The sequence below is a fragment of the Gobio gobio genome (assembly GCF_949357685.1).
Source record: "Gobio gobio genome assembly, chromosome: 21".
NCBI lineage: Eukaryota > Metazoa > Chordata > Actinopteri > Cypriniformes > Gobionidae > Gobio > Gobio gobio.
The window spans coordinates 24,115,402-24,131,524 of record NC_137117.1 but is presented as its reverse complement, the minus strand read 5'-3'; the positions used below and the strand labels follow the sequence as shown (position 1 = coordinate 24,131,524).

The 16,123-nt window shown below is 37.2% G+C and overlaps 2 protein-coding genes across 6 annotated transcripts in view; one reads left to right on the top strand and one right to left on the bottom strand.

Annotated features, from left to right (window-relative positions):
- Positions 1-2,592, bottom strand: part of idh3g (isocitrate dehydrogenase (NAD(+)) 3 non-catalytic subunit gamma) — a 14,710-nt gene extending 12,118 nt beyond the window's left edge. Inside the window, exons 1-5 of one of the 2 annotated variants that reach the window (XM_079803423.1) lie at positions 2,481-2,592; positions 2,002-2,049; positions 1,454-1,551; positions 307-422; positions 136-196 (exon numbers count right to left, since the gene is read on the bottom strand). In XM_079803423.1, the coding sequence (XP_079659549.1) occupies positions 136-196; positions 307-422; positions 1,454-1,551; positions 2,002-2,049; positions 2,481-2,564 (407 nt within the window). In that variant the 5' untranslated portion in view covers positions 2,565-2,592. Of the gene's footprint in view, positions 1-135; positions 197-306; positions 423-1,453; positions 1,552-1,673; positions 1,679-2,001; positions 2,050-2,480 lie in introns of those variants that run through there. The other variant, XM_079803424.1, reaches the window with a different exon arrangement.
- Positions 2,567-16,123, top strand: fam3a (FAM3 metabolism regulating signaling molecule A). Of its 4 annotated transcripts, XM_079803446.1 has the most exons (12): positions 2,567-2,962; positions 3,053-3,184; positions 3,620-3,680; positions 3,773-3,880; positions 8,333-8,347; positions 9,269-9,292; positions 9,388-9,511; positions 9,876-9,934; positions 10,032-10,082; positions 10,188-10,272; positions 10,425-10,551; positions 14,148-16,094. In XM_079803446.1, exons 3-12 carry the CDS (start codon positions 3,668-3,670, stop codon positions 14,244-14,246), a joined length of 705 nt encoding a protein of 234 aa, XP_079659572.1. In that variant the 5' UTR covers positions 2,567-2,962; positions 3,053-3,184; positions 3,620-3,667; the 3' UTR covers positions 14,247-16,094. The 4 variants fall into 4 exon arrangements, with proteins under 4 accessions (XP_079659572.1, XP_079659571.1, XP_079659573.1 ...); XM_079803445.1 differs by having other exon boundaries at positions 2,892-3,184; XM_079803448.1 differs by lacking the exon at positions 8,333-8,347 and having other exon boundaries at positions 2,901-2,962.

Below are 16,123 nucleotides of genomic sequence, written 5' to 3'. Positions count from 1 at the left end.
GAGTCTAGACACACAGTAATGGGCAGGAGGCCAAATCTGAGGCACTCTGCCGTCAGTCATCAAACTCAAACTAAGGGGGCCACAGCATCATAAACATCTGATGGAACTGTGTAATCTTTGGTCTTTCAGCCTTACCGTAGAAGATTGTTCCTTGACTTGTGGTTAGGGGGCATTGTGTGGTTGGTCTCAATGTTACCTGAGAAAAAAAGATTAAAATGATTAAATATAAACGGCTTGTTATCTAAAATCTTACTAATAATAGAGGAACAATTATAACATTGTGAATTAGTAACCTAATGTACAGACCCTTAAGAGCAACTCCATTGCGGCGAATGGCCATAATGGCATTGTTGATGTCGTCCTCACTGGTTGATGAAGAATTTACATTCACCACCTCAAAGTCCACAGGAACACAGCTGAACCTGTGATTCAATAAGAAAATCTTAGTGTAGCAACACATTATTACCACCAGACACTTATGCCCAATCCCATTTCTACCCCTTAGCCCTTCCCTTTCCCCTACCCCTTCGTTTTGCGCGTTCATGTGAAGGGGTAAGATTGTCTCGATTCTCTTTTGGCTGGAGTAGTAGGGGTAAGGGCCAGATAGCCCTTCAAACAAAGATTTTTCGGAACCACACTTCGAACGAAGGGGTATGAGGAGTTTCCCTCCACGGCTCCACCGACTACCGAATGCGTGTATGTTGCCACTCGGGATCGATCACTTGTGTGTCGCCTGGCTGCCAGTTTCTCCATAGCTTGCTAAACGCACTATTTGAGTGATGTGAACACAATTTAATAATAGTTTAAAAATATATCTGGTCATCCTTCATAACGCATTCGATATTTACATCACGTATCGTCTGTAACCTCTTATGTTACCAAGGCAACAACTGACTTGCTGATAACGTATAATCATTATCGCAGCACCACAATAGAAAATGACACCATATCCGTACCCGCCGGCTCGGATCAGCAGGGAATGGAAAGTTTAATGAACAAAGGGAACAGTTTGGCCCGATGGAGAAGCGGCTCCACCAGTCTTGTATGTTCTGTATCATTCTGTATCGTCTTAGGAAACTGGAAGGCTCATGTGTTTTTTAACTGAAAACAAGCGCCGTTTTATTAAGTCCAAATACAGCGCAAAACAACGTTGGGAACAGTAATCTGTTAAATGTGCTCGTGCCTGATTTCTGTTAGATAGGTGTACTTCATTACTTTTCATACTGGTTAAATGTTACAGGACACTAATAAAAGAAACGGGGTATGATGACGTGTAATGGTATAGTAGTGGTGTCCCATTTCTTAGGGGAATATATTCACCCCTACGCCTTGCCACTCTCTTTCAAGGGGCAAGGGGAACGGGTAGGTGAAGGGGTAGGGGAAGGCGAAGGGGTATAAAATAGAATTGGAATTGGGCCTTAATATATTTGTTGAAAGTATTGATTTGACAAACCTGAAGAGTTCCCGCACATGGCTGAGCAGCTCTGGTCCAATTCCATCTCCAGGAATCAATGCTACAGTATGCCGGCCTCCATACTTGGCAGGAGGAGGCTGGAAACAAACATAATGAATTAACATTCAGTAGCTATATTACATGTGCATGTTAATTGTGGAAATAACTTGGGTATTTGGCATCATGCTTTCTATGTTTACTTATGTTACTCCATACTTACTATGATTTGTCCCTTCAAGACACAGGAAAACCGGAGGTAAAGAATATAAAAAAAGTCCAGTTAGTGAGAGAGAATTAGGAACCGCAATTAATTATCTTATAACTTAAGACGTTTTGTTTTTATTCCACTCAATAGTATACAAAATATAGATAGATAGATAGACAGACAGACAGACAGACAGACAGACAGACAGACAGACAGACAGATAGATGACACAGGAAACATTATTAGACCTAAATTACTGGGTTGTACTAAAGTAACTAGCACATGACTAGTACAAGTCTAAACCAATGGAATTATTAGCTGCCATGTAAAGACAGCAACCCACTGTGTATGTAGATTTTCCCCTTTGGTTGCTGACTGCTGCGCCAAAGACCTACAAAAACAAACCAATTAAGCATTACAACATGTTAAAGCACCCCTCACATCATGCTTGTGTTTCAATGCCTAGCTGCCGACCTATAACGTTACAGCAACATCTGATGACTACAAGTACAATGCAAGAATGTTATCTACTTTGGCAGCTCGCTACGTTTTGAAACACTGCCAAATCAGTGAAATCATGTTGATAATCGCACTGATTAAACGTCCCAATTGTATCTTATATATAAACGAACAAATATGTGAACTGACTAAGCTAAAATACATGTACAATGCGGACTAATACATAAACTAATATTTAGCAAGCTAACTCTGACCTTGTCTTGGTAAAATGTCACGCTAATGCGTACACACATAAACAATGACGCATTATTACTTGTATTTATAAGGATTCTCTGGTCATATTGTGTTAATAAAATGCCTTGCCTTTGCTGTATTTCCCAATTGCCTCCCCAAGATTGGTTTTAAAGCTTTAGTAAGAGTGGCCATGATCATGACAGTAGTATGCATGTGTGTTTTTCCGGATTAAACACCGACCGGTGGGGAATGGTTCCGGGCTGGGTCTTTTAAAAAAATTAATCTTTAAAAGGATATTAATTACCTTGCCACTGAAAAATTTACACTCACGCATATGTTATTGTACAATTAATACAATACATTCTTCTATAATATCTCAAACCTTCATTATTATAAAATGTAGTAGACGTTTACTTATATACTCTCTATCTATATAAATAACACCATTTTGCAAGTGTCAAATGTAATTTGCATTTCATCTAAATAAACACTAGGAAGTGGAGTATGATATTTGCATGCTGGGTTGAGCAAAAGAACCACGTGTTCATCCTTTTGGACCTCGAAGCTCGAACCGGAAGATTGTCATCGGGAATGGTGTTTTGACAACAAATGTAACGTTACGCTTCTAGAGGTCAACGAAGAAGGATATTTCGGCTTTACGGAATTGAGTTTTCGTTAAATATCCGTTATATTTGTTGCAGAATAATCCAGTCGACACTGACTTTAAGATGAATGTGCTTCGGACGCGAGGAAATTAGTCGTGACAGTTTCACACCCCAAGAGAGAAGCTGGTTTGCAAACCTGCTGCACAGGTTCACCCCCAATTTTGAAAGGTAATTTTTTGTTTTATTTGGGTGTAATGTGACTTTTGCTTCAATGATTGTGTTCCGGTTTACAAATGTGTTGTTTGTTTTTTTAAATTAACAGATTTGAGTATGAAGCTGGTGTCTAGGTTTCAATTCCAGGGAGGTTTGCCTCCCAAATGTCTTATCAGGTGTAATGCCATAGAAGTTGGCTAAAACTGGGTTTAAAACATATGTTAGCCATTAAATGTCCAACTAGATGTATTCAAATCAAAATAGTAAGCAGAAATAGGAGTCAACCTTCCTGTTTAAACTTAGGTTAAGTGTTAAAAGTTACATTTCCTGAATGACAGGGTACTGAATGCTGTTTTTTGGAATTTACTTTGCTCTAGGGTTAATTCTGAAAACGTATGCTCTGCTCATTTCTTTCTTTGTCATAAATGTTCTCGCACTTACTCCAAACAGAGTATTAAAAGTGGCCATTTGCTGACCAGATTTTGACATCTGTCTACAATGAGATTTGCAGGTCTGTGCATTTCCGTGCTTATCTTTGACTAGACAAGTTCCTTCTCACAATTGCATTCAAATGTTATTTCTTATTTTCTTTGTATTCCCCAGTGACTCTACGTGCTGTTGCCTTGGTACTTCTTTTGGGTTTCACCTGGCTTCTTGCAAATTCTATGCTAGGAGGGGATGGGAACTCCTTGATACGAATGCTCTTTAGTGGTAAGTTTATGATATAGGTTTTTCTATGGTCAATGCTCTTTTCTTAGAGCATATAAAATATGTAGTTCCATTAGTAGCTTTAAAAGTAAACTGACAAATCTGCTACAATTCGGGCACCGAAGCAACAACATCCCTTATACAATCGCTTCCATCCTGCCGTTGTAACTTTTAAGTGATTTTTTGTTTTATTTGCAAGTAAAACAGTTAAATTCTTTGATATAATATAGCATTATAATTATACGAAAGCAACTTGAATCATTTAAAATTTAGATCTATTAAATAATTTCAGGAAATGTTTTAGAGCCATCTAAAAACCCAAACACAACTTATTTTAACTGTGATATTTTGAGTTTCCGCCGATTGATCATGCCACTCTTCTTTAAAGTCGGCATGGAACTGAAGTTGCGATTAGTCTTTTCTTCCCTATTGTGACGGATATCAGTAAAACAGCTTCTCGAACAAGAAAAGCTGTAGGGCAGGACATGATTTTGTCCATCAGGAATTGATTGGATCATTGATTGTTGTGGTTTGCTATTGCTGTGATCTCATGTGAGTGACAGGTTGTTCCGCCCTTGCGCCAGTAAGCACGTCATTAGAGAAGAGATGTCGCTGCAATATTTTTTAATTCCTATTCTTTTATTTTGTGTGGGTGTATATATGTGATAATTATGTAAGCTTGTTTCTGCTACGGAATAAAATAATTGAAAAGATAATTGCGCCTTTTTTATATCTCACAATACTGGCTTTATAACTCACAATTCTGACTTATTTTCTCAAACTTTCTGACACGTAATTGCGACTTTATATTACGCAATTCTGGGAAAAAAGTTAAAATTGCGAGAGATGTAAACCTTTTTATTTTTTATTCTTTGCCAAAAACAAGCTTCCATAGATCATGCATGTATTATGTAGCATTTGTTTTATCTTATATGACTTGTTAGGCTAACTCTGGTATATAAATATAATAGTGTCAAAATGAAATTTTCAGTTGAGTTCTCAAATTGAGTTCTCAATTTTCAGTTAAAAATATTTAATGCAATTAATGCAGAATCAGTTCCCTTTCGAGAGTACTCTCGTATTGCGTTTAGCTAAACGCTAGGGGAATTTCCTTTCCTCGAGATTTTGAAGCAAATTTTTATCCTAAAAATACCATGGAAAACGCAGTGCAGCTGCACAGAGGCCCCCGGAGCACTCTGACGAGCACACGCTGGTCATTTCCCCGCGTGCCTCGCCATCGCCTGTCATGTTCGCCGAGGAACAGCACAGCTCCCCTCGTCTGGCGGCTGCTACTGTTTCCTTCGGCGGACCGGAAGAGGAGGAGGATGACAGCCTTTCGTTTGCTGCATCTGAAAGCGGGTGATCGGACACCGTCTCGGAGCACGCTTCTTCGACGCGGACTGCCATGAGCGGCAAAACCTCAGTTGACGCTGAGCTTATGCGCCTGCTCACTAAGGCCGTGGACGACCTCGGTATTGACAGGAGCCCACGAGAAGCAGGCTGGACGAGTGGTTTTTCGAGAACCGCCGCCACACGACCACTCAAAAACCCGCTCCCTTCTTCCCAGAAGTCCACGAGGAATTATCCAAGTCGTGGAAGGCGCCATTTTCATCTCGCGCCAAATCCGCTTTTTCTCCCGCGCTCTCGGTGGTCGATGGCGCTCAGGAAAAGGGATATCACGCTCTTCCTCCTCGTCGTGGGCTTGGTCTACTGGCATTTCTCTGAATGATATCTGTGCAGCGGCAGGCTGGGCCTCCCCGTCCACTTTTATCAGGTTTTATAATTTGGATGTCCCTGCCTTACAGGCTGCGCTTCTCATTGCGTAATACATATTAACCCCTTACGTCCCGACAGTCTGGTCTGGGTTAAGTATTTGTATAAGTCCTAAGCACATTCCTTACATGATTCGAATTGTCTGGTCATTCAATATTCTTTGGCCTGACTATGTCTGGTCTATATATATATATATATATATATATACTACACGTATCTTTGCGTGTTATTCTCATTAAATGGCCCGACTCAGGTCTGGCTCATATTTGGGACTTCTATAATATCATATTTACGGGCCCACTTAGGTCGGTCTGGGTATGGTGTCTTCAGGCTTTCAGAGCCGTTAAGCGAGCACGGCATTTTGCATTGGGTCCCCTAGCGTTTAGTTAAACGCAATACGAGAGTACTCTCGAAAGGGAATGCTTCAGTTACTAACGTAACCTCGGTTCCCTGAGAAGTATTGTGTATTGTTTGCTTGCCGTGCTTCGCTTGCTCAGGGAGTCGCTTCACTCGATTAACCTGACGAACCTGGCGAGACAGGGTCTTTTATACCCTTGGCAATGAAAAATCTGCTGCCCCTTGTGGCGGGAATATTAGAGGGACCTGACTGGTCCTTCCCGCCCAGCGGTCTCGCCATTAGGGATGGGCATTTTTGTCAATTTCTCATTTCGATCATCAATAGGTCTCAAAAAACGAGTATTCGAGTACTCGGGGGCGGGGCATGTGCAGGGGGCGGGGCATGTCCGTCCTTGAGATAATGAAAATACTGTTATGAAAATGGTTGTTGACATACAAACGTGACATGAAAACAGGTATAAGAAAACATGAACATATAAAACAAAAAATAACTGCTAGATTATGATGCATAAATGTCTTTGAAAAAGAAACATCTTTATAAAATGACCGTCTCAAATAACCAAGTCAATAATATCGAGCATTGCATTTGAGCTGAAACAGTGAAATAACACCACCCTGCAGAGCTTGCAAGCTGGTTAATAAACTCAACCAAACGCACCCTATATCAGATTAATATTAACCTATCACAACTTAAATCAACACAAACGGACGTGAATGCGCACGTGAACTTCAGCGTGCTAGATTTTACAAGCTGGTTTGAAACTAAACATTTTGAATGCGCTCTTCCCAACAACGCTGATACACGGACAACGAATTCACACAGAAACAACATTTTATTAAAAACGTGTTCTCATTATAATGCTATGACAGATTGACTCTGCACATCATGCACTTAATTTTATTATTCATGATCACAGTGTTTACAGACATCACTGCGTGTTTTCGAACTCATAACGAAAAACAGCTTTAAATAAACTAGGTCTACTGTTAAAAAATACGAAAACAGTATAGCAGTGCTGCATTACTAATATCAATGATTCTGAGAAAGAAATAGTCTATCTGAAAAGAATATGACCGTCTCTAAACCATATTATAATGTTGAGTATTAATGCATTTGAGCTGAAACTGAAGAGAACAACAGCTGGTATAACGGCAGCGCTTTGCTAGCTTATTAAGCTCAACCAAATGCGTTTTATATTAGATTAATCAGATATAGAAAACATAAAAGTAATCTTATATTACAATGTGCATCTGCAGAAAAGGACGCGAATGCGCACATGAACTTCACTCGCTAGTCTGAGTGTTCTCGCTAGTTTCTCTGTGGATTTCCTTTAACAGCTGATACACCGGGAACTAAGCACAGATCATTGACAGCATTCTATTTCCATCGTGTTTTCATTATAATGCTATGTAGGCTATGACAGATTGGCGCTGCACATCTTGCAATAACCATTTAATGATCACAGTGATTCCAGACATCACTGCAGTGCACGCCTCAGTTTCCCTTTATTTCGCCACGGTCTGGAGGCGTGCTGTATAACGCTAACCAATCAGACCTCAGGTACCGCGCAAAATGACGCAATAACCAATAAAAAAGAGACTATTTTTTTTTAAAGTCAGGGCGATCATCGTTCTCATGATCAATGGTCGCTCTCACGTTCGAGTACTCGATTACTCGACCACTGTTGCCCATCCCTACTCGCCATAGGTTCCTGCAGTTGCAGCAGCACAGCCAATCACCAGTTTTACATGGTTTTTAGGATAAAAATTTGCTTCAAAATCTCGAGGAAACTAAATTCCCCTAGCATTTAGCTAAACGCAATATTCGTTCCCTCTTCTCAGGGAACCGAGGTTACGTAAGTAACCGAAGCGTTTTTCTGTCATGCGTTGGCTAGCGTTACATTTATATAATCACGCGCTTATTCATGCAAATACTTTTAAACCATTTAAGCCCGACAAGACAAAACAGAATGAGCTGTCTGTGAATGTCCTTTCTATGTGACACAAACACACAACGCACAGAAAGATGCGCACCAGAATTGAGTTCTCTTGCGAGCTTGAACAAACAATAACACACACAATTATGCCAAAATGCCGTTTTGTCGAGTATTCCCATATGAGGAGTCCTAAATTAGTTAAATAACATCTTAAATAAACTTAAAGAGTTGTGAGAAAATGAAATGCGTGTCATTAATGTTGATCAAAGGACAGAGGTAACAGAGAAAATTCTAGCTTTAATTAGGATTAATCTATATTTAATTTATTATTTCTGCAGTTAAGAAAGGTGTTTGATAACTTTATTCAATTTCTGTATATGTCTAACAGGTAGGAAGGCCACAGGTAAATATGACATTTATTATAATGGGTTTATGTGAAGATTGTGAAGTTCACTTAAATTAAGTTATTTTTTAAAGCCTAATAAATGTTGAAATTGATAGCTTTCAATTATACTGTAATGTTGATTGCCTATCATTAATGTTTAAAAACAAAAATCTATTTCATAGAAACATCAGTACCAGTATTAGTATCAGTGATACTGGCCTTCATTCATAAAAAAGATGCCATTACAACAAATATTTTAAATATACTGTCTTTAAGTTGTTTCTACTTTGATTTGGAGAGTAACTGTGAAATTATTACAATATAACAATATTAAAAAATTCCAATGTTTTTAAATCGTGATTAATTACAGAAGAAATGTGATTAATTGGTTAATTTTTTTAATCGATTGACAGTACTTATATATATATACAGTCAAACCAAAATTTATTCAGACACCTTCAACATTTTCTCCCATTATTCGTTTAGAAAATGGTGATAAAATATGACAAGAACTCTGTGGAGTTAAACAACAAGAGTTAAACTGTGAAGAAATTCATCTTGATAATGTCAGATAACTTTGATAGAAAGGTGTGTAATTGTTTACAATCAACCAATCAGCTGTCAGCTCAACCAATGACCAAGCAATGCTTAATTTTATTCAGTCTGTGGTGTAAAAGGTTGCATTAGCAATTAAAGAAAAAACACTTAAGCAAAACATGGTTAGGTCAAAGTGTCTGAATAATTTTGGTCCCAAATTTTTACACATTTTACTGGTAGCCCACTATATGAAGATTTTTGGGGTATAAAATGTCTAATGGACTATAGTGTCCTCCGCCCACTAGTAAAAAAATATATCTGGTGTCTGAATAATTTTTGGTTTGACTGTATATATAAAATATTGTACATGGTCTCTTATATCATATATATTATCATTCATAGGTGGACAAGAAGAAGCCACTCCAGGTAAAATGACTTAGCATTAAACATATATTTTGCCATTTTCAGAAGAAACATGTAAGCAATCTGATCATTCAATGCAATAACCTTCTCTCCTGCAGAACCACGACCACGCAAGTACAAATGTGGCCTGTCAGCACCATGTCCGGCCAAACATCTCGCATTCCGGCTGATTTCTGGTGCTGCCAATGTCATCGGCCCCAAAATCTGTCTGGAGGATAAAATGCAAGTTGCCTGACCTTTTCAATGCTGCTGCATCACCGTCGGTTTCTTTAAGGAGCTTGCATGGGCACCATTGCACACTAAGCTCCGCATGCAACCTCCCTCCCTATTTTTTCCTTCTGTCTCCGCTGGTATTCATTATATCATCTGTTTTTCTCATGGCCATCACTACCAGACTCATAAACTTATTGGGGAACGTGATGCAAGTAGGCATTGGTTTCTCTTTCCGTGCCTGTGTTTTGTTCATATTCCATCTTCTGATCCTCCCTCAACTACCTCCCTACCTAATTAAGTGTCTATTTATAATAATATTTATAATAGCACTCTTCAGAAATGTTGTTTGACTTCTACTTGTTTGGTCTTACAGTCTTGTCAGCAGTGCTAAAAACAATGTTGGCAGAGGTCTCAATATTGCTTTAGTAAATGGTAAATAGCTCAAATTCTTTTATACTGATATATACTTGCATATACTACATATTCACTTAAACAAGAATTAATTAATAAGAATATTTCCATTTTTCAGGCGTCAATGGAGATGTTTTGGAAATAAAAGCATTTGATATGTGGGCCGGAGGTAAGTAGACCTTTAGGGTGATATATTATTTGGTTAGGTCACTGTTTTCTCATGATTGAGGTCTATCAGCTCCTAGCATGAGTGTTTTCTCTCTTTCTGCCACAGAGGTTTCAGAGCTGCTGAAGTATCTTCGGCCTCTCCATGAAGGAACGCTAGTATTTGTTGCTTCTTTTGATGACCCAGCCTCCAAGTTAGAGTCTATTTGTTTCTGCACCCCTCTTTTAAACTCAGATTACTATTGTTCTGTGACCTATTCTCTAAAAAAAAAATTCAGTGTTTCTTTGTTGGATTGAGTTATTAAATACTGCAAGGCTTAAATCAGAGTGTTTGACCCATTCACAGGTTAAATGATGAGGCCCGACGGCTGTTCGAAGAGCTGGGGAGCACGGCAGCGAAGGAACTGAGCTTCAGGGACAGCTGGGTGTTTGTTGGCGCCAAAGGAATTGAGAATAAGAGTCCGTTTGAACAGGTAGGATTTATTAAAAGAAATATGCACTATTGTCACGTGTTATTTTTAATTCCAGCTCAGGTTGAAGGATAAAATTGATGTTGTTTTTTTCTCAGTACCTATGATGAATGCATTTATGTTTGGTATGTTAGGGGTGTAAGAAAATATCTCAAAAACACTGTATCTGTATTTATTTATTTATTTGTTTGCATCCAAGATTCATGTCAGTGGCTTTGTTTTCGGTTTAAACCCGACCACTTAACTAGATGGCAGTGTTATCTCAGAACGTAAGCATAGAAGCGAAAGGGTGCTATCAAACCCTGCTCACAAGGTGATAGAATTATACAGTGTACAGAGCTGTGTACAGAACTCATTTTGGCTTCCACTATAAAGAAACCACTAAGGAGATCGACAAGAGTTGCATTGTTTGCAAAATAAGCCATGCTATAAAATCCAATACTCAGGAAGTACTTTGAACCTTAGAGCTCACTTAACATCCCAATGCCATCTACACTGCTGAGAGTGACGTTTCGATTGAATATGCAAATATGTACTGCACGCTTTCCTCTCAATAACAACATAAACGCACAACAAAAATGTCAGCGGTGAGAAAACAACTGCAAGAAAGCATCTGATCATAGCGATGTGGATATGTTTGTACGAGCTCTGCAATTCAGCACTGCAGTGAAGGCTCATTTATTTATATAGCACTTTATATAATACATGTAGATGCTTTAAAGCAAGCAGGTTTACTGTGTTAAGTATTTAAAAAAAACTGTCATAGAATGTACTATGAACTTTCTGTTGTTAAATACTTGAGATTCTTTCTGATTACACAACCCTAATTTATGTATTACATTACACCAGTTATATCACCTTAGTCTTAGTAAGCACATGAACACCATTTCCAAGTAATGCTACTGCATAGAAAGTGTTTTGAAATAAACATCTGTTTACAAAAACATGTATTATTTCATAATGAATATAAAAAAAGCATGGTGCCATGGACAATATGAAGGTATTATTTAAAGGTTATAGAGGTAATATTTCCTAAATGTATATTTATTATCTATATGTATTTTTTTAACCACTTATGCAGGCAGAAATTACATAAAAAAGGTAACCATTTAAGGTAACCTCCATTCAGATCCAATGGAATAAATCTTGCATACATGATCCAGACAATCTTATTTCCAGTATTTTCTGGAATCTAGTGGAAACAGCCAAAACTGCCTGCAGGGTGCTAGAGCACACAGGGACTGAATTATACACTTTCAAAAATGAATTTATAACCAAAAAAATCAAAAAGCGCCTCTTTTGGGGGTGGGGGGGCAATGGTATCCAGCTACAGCACCGCAGTTTCAGAACCGCATCCACAGAACCGGAAGTGAGCTGCGCTACCCATACACTTTATTTTCTTTTGTTAAATAGACAAAATAAAGTTAAATTGTTTTCACATGGATTTTAATCGGATCGATGTCTACAATATTTAACAACAATACTTTTAAGTAAAGGCTTTTCTATTAATGTCCTTGAACAAGTGAAACATGCATTTAAGCCAATGAGATGTCAACAGAAGCATGAAGGAGAATATGTTGAGTTGTGTGTGATATTTCTATCATGTGGTGGTGAACGAATATTGAATCTGTTCACGTCTTTCACGTTTTATCATTAAAGTTTTTTTTTGCATTTGTCAAAAGATATTATTCGTCTTAATATTGAATAATTATTCATTGATAAAACGTATTCATTTCGTTTTCAGGGATGAAAAGACTTTCATCTTTTCAAGTATTTCTACAGAAATGCCATGATATGGGCTTTAGAGTCGCACATTTTTGTGTTTTAAGATGATAACATTTTTTACATGTTTTTATTTTTATTATGTGCCGTTTAAATACGTTTTAAACCTATTATTTCAGAAATATTTTTTCTTTCAGAGAAACCCGTTTCACTTCGAGGCCTTGTATTAAATAGTTATTTTTATTTGACATTTGAAAATGTGAAATGTCACATTCTCTGTGTCTAAGTATTATTTTCAATCAAAATAATATGATTGAATATACAGTCAAATGGGAAACACTTTACAACATGTTACACATTTATTAATATAAAAAAAAAAAACTGTATAGTTTCCATGAAGTATAAACTACTGTGCTTGTATCCATTCATTGACATTAAGCATGATCAATAGGCTATGTTTTAAATTTTTTATCATTGTAGCTACATCATGATATGCATTAAAGGAACAGAAAAGTGACTTTATTTAAAAGTATTGTTGGTATATATTGTAGACATCGATCCGATCAAAATCTATGTGAAAACAGCTTATATTTAACAAAAGAAAATGACGTGTATGTTAGCGCAACTCTGACTGTTTAAGCCCCGCCCCTCACTTCCGGTTCTGTGGCTGCTGTTCTGAAACTGCGGGGCTGTAGCTGGATGTATCTCGGGGAGGGGGAGTTATTACAGCTCAGACAACATATACTTACATGTTTATCACTTTTAGCAATGCTCTATGTAACTTCAAAGGATTTCCTGTAAAATGACACCAAAATTTTGTATTTAGTCCACTGTATGTGGGTATGGGAAGCTTTTCAATTTGGGTAGGCCAAAACCAGGCAGAAATGGTCCCAGAGTAATTTAGTGTAAAAAATTACTTTGTGTAAAACAAATGCCAAAGTGATGCATATCTCTATTAGACATTCAAAGCTTTCAAATGGTACCACATATGAGGTCAGAGCTCCATGGACATTTAAAATTTAAAATATATACTTGATGATGTCATTCCGGACCTTGTACAGGGTCTTCAGAGTTTAAGAGGTTAACAAGTAATTGATACTTTGCTAAGCAACTGTTGATATCTGCCATAATCTAAGAGAAGCTTTTGCTTCCCCTGTTTGGATAAATCCTTTAAAATGGTTTAAAACTATCCCAAAAAAAAGGAAGAAACCTGTGGGTAGTGTTTGATGATCACTACCCAAATTTAAATGACCACCCAGTACAGCAGATCTAGTTTGAGCTTTATAACATCAGAGCCTCTCTCTCTGAATATGCGTTTACCTTTCAACCTCCATGCGGACCATTGCAACCTTCATGCAAAACCCCAAAATGATCCTCCTTCTGCAAGTACTTAACCTGACACTATTAAAGACACTTCCTAGAAATAAATTGTATATATAAAAAAAGCTTTTCTTGTCTCTTTACTGTAAATTTCCTCTCAAGCTTAGTCTCTAAACTTGGCACTACATGTTTTGCATTTGCATAATAAATTGCTTCTAAATTCCTCATTTGAAAGCCTCTTTGGATTAAAATGTCTTGCTTTTAAAATGTCTGTTGTAATCACTTTAATTGCTTTTTGTTTCTTTAAAGAATTAAGAAACAAGATAAAATGCCTTGCAATTTCATTCTAGCCCACATACAATATATCTGGCAAATTTGTGCAACTTTGAACACATTTAAGAACATTGAGAACATTTGACTGCAAACAGCGCAGTTCGTAGATGTTTTTGACAGCTTGTCTGAGTGAACAACAGTAAAAAGTCTATTTTGAAGGGTTAATGAATTACAGTTCAGAATTCTTAAAGCATGGATTTGACCTCTTTTTCTCTGTCTTTCAGCGAATGAAGAACAGCAAAAGCAATAATAAATATGAAGGCTGGCCCGAGTCCCTGGAGATGGATGGCTGCATTCCTCTGCGGGCGCCGTTAGAAGTTTAAGGACTCACTGGGACTTTGAACTGTAGGAACACATCAAAAATCAAGGAGCACTATGTGCAAAATTGGTTTCGATTCAGAAAGTGACAGCCGTCTGAAATGAAAAACTGAACTGAACATAGAAGTGGAAGAAGTTGTCTGGTGCAATGGAATAAGAATTGTTGTAATTGACCAAAGAATAATTTATTTTTTGTTCTTTGTTCTTAATTATATTTTTTAAATATGTTTAGGAAGGGTCTATATATACAAGTTGAAATGTGTGAAGTTGAAACTGTATAAAAGCTGTGTCTAGGTTGTTCTGAAGGATAGCATTTGCATTTACATTCAAAGACAGAGAGTTACATACACATTAAAGAATGTCCATTGAGGATTTCTTATCAAATCCATACTTGTGATAAGATGAGTGTCATAAGACTTGATCTGAGTAAGTTCAAATGTGGTCTATGTGAAATTATGCACTGATGAAATGCACTGTGTAAACCATCTTTGATAGGAATCAACCCAAACATCATTCTGTTATTTTAGGACAGATTTTTTTATTTTTTGGGGGGAGGATTACGTTTATCTGATCTCTTAATAAGCACACACAGATGTTTATCTCCTCGTGCTTGACCAGTCACCAGACCAGAGTGATATTAGGCTGTTTGAAATGCAATGTGGTTTTCGTGTGTGATGTTTCTTTCCGTGCATGCTTTTCTCGTTTCGTTTAATATGTATAATACACGGTTAACCATGCAACGAAACTCAGGAACGCGTGTTGTCAGCGAATTAAAGCACGCAAACAAGCACCATGGACAGCGGCATTACTGCTCTTATACACTAGAGGGCAGCAGAGAAGGAAACATTTGGAATGAAACTTAAAATGGCAGCTTGCATCAATTTACAATTTTTGGCAACACTTTATTTTAATGTTTCCTTGTTACTACACACGTTACATGTAATAACTATAAATTGTGCATAAATGCATGCAACTACTAAACACTAAACCCTAACCCTATAGTAATGTAGGCTACTTATTAATATTATAATTTAACTGTATTACACTATACAAGGGACACACTGTAACCATATTTGTTTTTTAATACTTTTATGACTATTAATTGTTTTAAATTTTTATACTTCTATGAATAACTGTCCATATTTGTCATTTTCTCTTAATAAATAGTTCACCAAAAAATTACAATTCTGTCACTGGAATAAATGCTAGTCTCTAGCCTAATATGTTTAATACTTAAAGGGATAGTTCACCCAAAAATGAAAATTCTGTCATCATTTACTCACCCTAATGTCGTTCCAAACCTGTATGAGTTTCTTTTTTCTGTTGAACTAAAAAGAAGATATTTTGAAGAATGTTGGTAACCAGACAGTTGACAGTAGCCATTGACTACCAAAATTCTTCAAAATATATTATTTTTAGTTCAACAAAAGAAAGAAACTCGTACAGGTTTGGAACGACATTGGGGTGAGTAAATGATGACAGAATTTTCATTTTTGGGTGAACTACCCCTTATTAAACATATTAGGTCAGAGACTAGCATTTATTCCAGTGACTACTGACTAGTAGGCTAGGTCTATCCATTCAATTAGTCACTAGAATTATTCCTTTGCTACCAGTCGTTTTCCCGATAGTTTATTCAATTGTTATTGGTGGTAAACTGCAAATTAGGCCATAGAATAATAATATAACTGTTCACTGATCTATTCCATTCTCTCTCTCTCACTCTCTCACTCTCTCTCTCTTAACTATTAGTAGACTAGGCCTATGCCTTTTTGATTAATACTAGTAGGTGACCTTTTAATCCATTTATACAAAAGAAGTAGTTACAAGTACATCTGCATTAAATAGTCTGTATGATGAAAAATAAACTGTTGATTTTAGG